General features: G+C 50.4%; 1 protein-coding gene across 1 annotated transcript in view; it reads right to left on the bottom strand.

The window, feature by feature from the left end:
* Window positions 1-7,500, bottom strand: part of LOC115542398 (zinc finger protein GLI2) — a 64,759-nt gene that overhangs the window by 52,175 nt on the left and 5,084 nt on the right. Inside the window, exon 2 of the mRNA XM_030354663.1 lies at window positions 2,004-2,120. Within this exon, the coding sequence (XP_030210523.1) occupies window positions 2,004-2,100 (97 nt within the window). The 5' untranslated portion in view covers window positions 2,101-2,120. The remainder of the gene's footprint in view (window positions 1-2,003; window positions 2,121-7,500) is intronic.

Here is a 7,500-nt window from a genome sequence, read left to right as displayed (position 1 = left end):
CCACTCGTAGTGCTAGCTGATTGTGTGTGCGGTCGCTCCGTCACCGTGCTCCCCCCGTAATGCGCGAGCGTGTCACTATTAATAATGAAAAACACTGAACCATCAACCTGGACCCTGGTGAGTTCACCCAGGCCCATGTCTCTCCATCACATTTTTTTTCTTCTTTTATTTTTTTTTGTAGCCAATGGCTTTCAGTACACCGGCGGTACGAACATGGCCCTTCAAACTCATTAAACACAGCTTTCATCTCACCTTCGCTGACACCTCTCAGCCACGCGTTCACCGACTCCCCCTCCCTCCCCATGTCCCACCCTCCCCCCCCCCCTCCCTCCCTCCCTTCCCCTCGTTCTCGCTCTATTCCCCCTCTCTCTCTCTCTCCATCCCCCTTCTCTCTCCGTTCTCATGTCCTGCCTTCCCCTCTCTCTCCTTAGGACAAGAGAAGCGAAACAACCTAACCAGGAGGTATGGTGGTTGAACTGTTTGAATTACAGGCCATAGCTGTGATCCCATTGGTTGGAAAGCCACACATGATCTGCTGGATCATGTGTCTGATTTAAGTTTTGTGAAATTCTAAAATTCCCTGAAGCCCGAAGCGACAGGTTTGGTTTGTGTTTTGCGGGTCGAGAACACAAGCAGGTTTAACACGGACTGCGGACAGCCCAGAGAGAAACCGATGATCTGTTCTCAATCTAACTTCGAACTTCAAACGATGACCAACAACAATATAAAATAAATCAAAAAGTGTATTTTCCGACTTCAAGAAGACAAGTCCCGATTAAATCCCGTTTGAGTTCATGAACCGTGTGAACTCCAACCGTCTCAAACCGACACCCAGAGCGATTCACCCTCAAACAGAAGGACCAAAAACCACAACCAAAATGTCTGCTTTGTGCTTCATGGGCCCTGAACGCCGACGTCGACGGCCCTTCGCGCACCTTCATGAATTAGTGAGCGCGTCGCTAAACCAACCCCGGTGAACATTTCCATTTCAAAGGTTCCCGTCAGCCCGGGCTCCGGCGCCGTGTGTGAGTGTGACGGGCGTCCCTCGCCCACACTCGTTTTGTAGCGGCGTTCAGCGTGTTTTAAACACCGGCAGGTCCCTCCACCTCATTATGCACACGCTGCACACGCAGCCCTGACATCTTTTAAACATGGAGCGCTCTCTACAGCACACACACACTGTCTCTCTCTCTCTCGCGCGCACGCCTTGTTCTCTGCTTCTCTTGTCCCTACCTCGCTTGCCCTCCACTCGCCTTACTGCTACTCCTCATTTAGTTCAACAACAGAACTATCTCTCTCTCTCTCTCTCTCTCTCTCTCTCTCTCTCTCTCTCTCTCTCTCTCTTCTCTTGCTCTCTCCCTCTCTCCCCCTCTCTATCTATCTCCCTCACTCTCTCCCACCTGTCGCAGTCTCAACTCACCTACTCATCAGCGTTGACGGGTGTTAAAAAATAACTCATCCAAACTCAACCACACACACACACACACACACACACACACACACACACACACACACACACACACACACACACACACACACACACACACACACACACACAAACACACACACACACACACACGGTCACACACACAGAGGCTCCTGCAGGCCTCCCCTCCGAATTAATTATGCACTTTTCTGAAACCTAGCTTCCATGTTAGCATTCTCATCACATGACCGCTGTCAGTGATCTCGGCGGCAGGCGTGCTGCGTCTCCTGACCGGGGCCCGCAGGGGGAGGGGCCGGTGAGACCACCGACTCCCAAGATGGCCTTTCTAGTTATTTTTTTTCATCCTTCTTTGAAATGTATATCACAGCGGCCAGGGTCCACGATCACACACACACACACACACACACACACACACACACACACACACACACACACACACACAGGGGCCGTGCAAGAGCCAAGGGACTTTTAGGTTTCGGCCCTTGTTTGATGTACCGTACATATACATAAATATACATAGACATGTACTATCGATGTGCATCTGAAGCGGCTTTACCTCTCGTCAGCGAGGGGGACGGCTTCTTCAGGTCACCGAAGCCACTCGTGTCCATCTTGTCCTTCCTCTCGCTGCCGGTGGAGGCGGAGGTTTCCATGGTGACGAAGATGGAGTCTCCTGGAACGTCAACAACAACAACAAGGACATAATGAAGAGTTCATCGTGAATTACGAGCCCACGCCCGCCATGTTTTTTCGCCCCATCGCATTCCTCCTCCTCACACGCAGTAGGTTTATCTTGGGATGGGGGGGGGGTGGGGGTGACTTAGACAAAGGAGGGTGATCCATTCATTAAGTTAAGTATACGCTGGGAGAAAAACGTGCCCGTTTATTTTGAGATTTGTCCGTCAACGTTCTCCGCGGTAATGGTGGATACGTGTCCCCTAAATAAACAGCGTGTGTGTGGACACGACATCACGTCTTAAGGAACACATTTTGATGTGTTCCTTACAGTGAGGTTTTGGGGGTGGGGTTAAGGGGGGCTGGGGTTAGGGGGGGCAGGGTAAGGGGGATCGGAGTAGGGGGTGGGGTAGGGGTCGGGGTTAAGGGGCCGGGGTTTTGGGGGTTGGAGTAGGGGGTGGGGGAGGGGTTTAGGGGCTGGGGGAGGGGGGTGGGGTTAGGGGTATTTAACGGGGTTGGTGGGGGGGGGGGGGGGGGGGGGGTTCTCGCCTTGCATGTCATCACAGTTTATTTGACTGTTGACCTTTCCTTCGACGCCATTCAGCGAGACTTTGCGGCTCACCGACTTAAAAGAACAGTGGCTGATCCTTAAAGCCACAGTGGCCGTGTGGCTTTAGGAATAGCTAACACACACACACACACATACTCTCACACACACATATACACACAAACATACATACACAGAGAACAACACACACACACACGCACACACACACATACACAAACACATAAACAAACACACACAGGTGCACCTACAACCACACACACACACACACATACACATACATACATACACACAAACACACACATACATACACACGCATGCCCACACATACACGTACACACGCATATTCCCACACACAAACACACACACACACACACATACAAACGCACACACAGATACACTTACATGCACACACAAACACACACACACAAACACTTGTGATGTTGAGCAGCATGGATTTGAAGCCACTTTATTTAACCGTTTGAGTTTAGTCCCAGGGGTTAAAATACACAAAGACAAGACTTAAAAAAATAAGCCCAAAAAATAAGGTAGTTAAGAAATATATTAACAACATATTTAATGACGTATTTTGCGACGGTCGTCAAAGTTCCCTTTGTGGGCAGAATTCAATCCTCCAGGAATGTATTGTGTAAGCGATTGCCTCAACAAACAAACATAGCCCAGTCAGGACACGTAGTCAAATGGGGACAACTGGGGAACACCTTCTGCTGAGGCGACAGGGGTGGAGTTACTGCCCCCGGTGCCACAAGTCACACAACAGGTGTGACGGAGCAAGTAAACCCTACACACACAAATACAAACAAACACACACACACACACACACACACACACACACACACACACACACACACACACACACACACACACACACACACACACACACACACACACACACAAACTTAACTGAAGGGCCGAACTTTGAGAAGCGTATATGCTAATGTGTTAGGTAACATATGGTTATCCTCACATAGGGCTTCAACTAGCAACTCAATAGTTTCATTCTCCATAATCTATTTGCATTATAATTAGCAAATATCTCGTTTCAGCTCCCTCTCCAACCCTCTCCTCGTCGGCGGCAACACCAACAACAACAACAACAACAACAACAACACGATATTCAGGAACCTGCTGCAAAAAAAACCCCAATCCAACAATCCGATCTTTAAACAAACTATATACATAGTGGGTTTACTGGCAGTGGCTCACAACGGCCAGAGTGGGTGAATAGCTCCGCTTGATGCTTAATGAGCTGTTACCTCCCACTGCTGGCTGTTGGGGGGGAGGGGCAGGGGGGTTTGAAAAGCCACACAATGATTCATCTCTGCATAATGACTAACAAAGGCGTCACTTACAATAAGGTTATTTAAGACAACTAACTTCTCAGCCCCCCCCCCCCCCCCCCCTCTCCTCTCTCCTCCCCACCTCTGGCGAGGCATTGTGTGGGGGAGAGTCGGCGGCTGTTTGTTCAGAGGCCTTATCCTGTCACTTCACTGGAGTCCTTTCCCACAGCGGCCCGCTGAATGGTGGCTGAGAGCAACGCAAACAGCCTTCAAAGAGCCCCGGCCCGTTTAAAAGACTGCCACTGGCACTCACTTTAGCTAGCTTTCCTTGAGCCGGCGTGCCATCGCGCTCGGCGCACTTCAACAGCACACGGCTCAGGGTGTTGTTTTGTTTTTGGACCCGTTGCTAAGAAAGCTTGTAAAGGATGAGCTGTTAAAACTCAGCTGGGGGATAAGAGGAGTGATCGGATGAGGCAACCGCAGCACATATGCATCAAATCATGCTAAAGTTAGTTTTAAAAGACTTTAGCATGCATAGCTATGCTAAGTGCATCATCTCCTATACTCACTCTTGTGTTTCATGTTGACATATGTGCCAGGGGCTATCAGGGTCACTTTCATGTGTGGATGAGACCTGTGAATACTGATTAGATACATAAGGATATGGCCGGCACAGAAGTTGGTTTGACAAATGTGTGTTTTACCTTTACAGTTTTAAGGTCATTAGACACTATATAACAAGTTCATTTTCGAAGTAAACGTTTTTTGTTGCTGACTACCAGTCCGACTGCAAGTTTTATTATAACCCTTACATTTCACATTTACATTTCATATTTACGTTTCACATTTACATTTCACATTTACATTGACAGAACCCTATAGCCGCAAAATTATTGACGATATAAACAACAACACTTCATATAAAATGTATATTATTCTTGAAAGATGGGCTCCTGACCCCCTCCTTTACGCAGCTATGATTAAATGAAACACAGAACAAGTAGTTCAACGAACTCTGCTCGTCTAAACCCTCGCCAGTGCAGAGAAAATCCTGCTTCATCCCGTTTTTGGTTCTGATTAATTATCCTTGCCTCCAACATCATCCCAGCCCAGAACTCATCCCTCAGATTTTTACTTTCTCCTTTCTTTTTTTTCCCAGCATTCCCGCACTCATTCCCGTTAAAAAAATAACTCAAATAATGTTGCAGGGGCCACAAAAGCGGCGAATAAATACGCAGAATATGGAATATTCCTCTGAAGGGTTACGACCGGTGCTATCACGGAGACCCGCATTAACATCTCCCCCCCCGCTCTCCCTCCCCCGCGTCGAGCTAACAAATCTCCCCTGCCGTTCAGGTGGGTTGGGCTCTCAGGAGTTAGCCGTTTGCCTCATCACCGCGTACGGCTAGCCGGGCTCCGCTAACCGGCTTCCTGTTTCCTGAGTTATGGCGCCGGCACCTTGTCAGCCAAACTAATGAGTTGAGTCTCCGAAGCGAAAGGTCACGGCGCTCCGCGGTGAAATCACACGGCGGCGCCTAGTCAATTCCTTCGCCATCGGCGAGCGGCCCTCGCTTGCCGCAATTTATGTTTCGGGTCTAACACCTATTCTCCTTTGAATAATAGCCATCCCGTAAAGAAAATATATAAAAAGAGGGAGCGACTTGATATAAAGTCGGCAACGCCAACGAACGGGGGAGGGGGGTGGCGGTGGGAGGAGGGAGAGGGGGGGGAGACACACAGATGCAAACACAAGCTAACGCTGACAGTTGGATTTATGTTAACTCACGACACCGGAGTTCCTCTGAACTTAAAAAGGCGGCAAGCGAGAGGAAGAGTCGTAAAGTGACCCCGATGAGGGTGTCTGAGATTCTCCCCCCCTTCTGCTGCGTGGTGAGCCATCAATCCAAGGTGTAAACCCTCCTAGCCCCCCCCCCCACCCCAACGCCAGGCCCCCAGGCCGGCAGCCGCTCATTAATACCTCGCTGGGTGTCGTCGTGCCACGGGACGGACGGACAAACGGACAGACGAACAGACAGAACCCTGAGAGGTCTGGTGTTCTGGGGTTTACGGTGGCTATGTGTTTTAGGACGGTTTACTCTTCCCTTGAGGTTTGTGTGTGTGTGCGTGCGCGTGTGTGTGTGTGTGTGTGTGTGTGCGTGTGTGTGTGTGTGCGTGTGCGTGGGGCCTGGAAGTGCAATATCCTGTGGCTGATCTCTAACCAGATGTTGGGGCTGAGTTCAGAGGAAGGGTCCTGCTGTGGTACGATTTCACCTGTCTCCAGGAGTCAGCCGTCAAAACCCACACTGTCCTCTCACGCACACACACACACACACGCAAGCACGCACACACACACACACAGGCACACACACGCGCACACGCGCAAGCACACACGCACACACACTGACACGCACACACGAAGGCACACACATACACACGCAAACGTGCACAAACACACGCGCACGCAAACATACAAACACACACACAGACCCACAAAAAGGCACACACACACACAGAGGGAGGGTAAGGACATCTACAGAAAGACCTGACGCCCCGCTGGAGAAGCAGGGAGAAACTGAAAGCTGAGCTCCAGAACCAGTAGCGTAACTGGAACCAGTAGCGTAACTGGCGCGCTGAAACCTGCCCGACGGGGCTGACAAGAACACACTGAGTTACAGGTGTGCCCAATTAACTACTGAACACAGGTGAGACAACGAGGACAAACAAGGAGACACAGCCAACCAATAGGGGCGTCCGAAGAACGGAATAAATAACAACATGGTAGGGAAGGGCAAGCAGTCGCATGTTGGACTAGAGAGAGCGGATCGGTACTAAATGCGGACCGGCTAAGCATTAGAACCGAACCGTGCAGGTGGGCTCTTTTAGGGACTTCAAATGACGCTGAGGAAAAATGGTGTCTGTGCTGAGAATCTTCCAGGATAGTTCCAGAATTTTCAATCTTGTGTGTTCTGTACTGGGCAGCGTCCAGGCATCCGCCGGAGAAGATGTGTGGACTCGCTGGGCAGCTCCCAGTGGACACACGCGTCGCTCCTTTGAGCGGCGTTCACTTGGGAACCGGAAGGTGTGTGTTCCGAACCGAACACATGAGCTCAAAGCAAACAGCTGCACCCAGCGCTGATTCTGACGGGTCAGAGTGAGCTGTATAACCCCAAAGACCTGCGTGGTAACGCTGATAAACAGCCAACGGACACGGCAATTGCATAAGTCAGCATTTCACCGGGGATGAACGTAACGTCTCTCTTTAAGTCAACACTGACAGGCCAGAGTGGACCGCAACAAGTGTTACTTTGATCCCTGTCTACCACGCTTGACCAAATGGAGTCTTGATGTATTTACGACCACCGTTTTTGTTTCGGTGGGGGGGCGGGAGGGGGGGGGGGGGGGGGTGCAGTACTGTGTCTCTTCCTCACACGTTATTGATTCAACGGAGCAACTGGTTGGTCTGCAGATGACCTCCACAGGCAGCCCACCCAGTATGAGCCAGTATGACCCGG

This window comes from Gadus morhua, chromosome 4 (genome assembly GCF_902167405.1).
Source record: "Gadus morhua chromosome 4, gadMor3.0, whole genome shotgun sequence".
Classification (NCBI taxonomy): Eukaryota; Metazoa; Chordata; class Actinopteri; order Gadiformes; family Gadidae; genus Gadus; species Gadus morhua.
The sequence above is the reverse complement of the archived record's forward strand: the minus strand, read 5'-3'. Positions and strand labels throughout refer to the sequence as shown.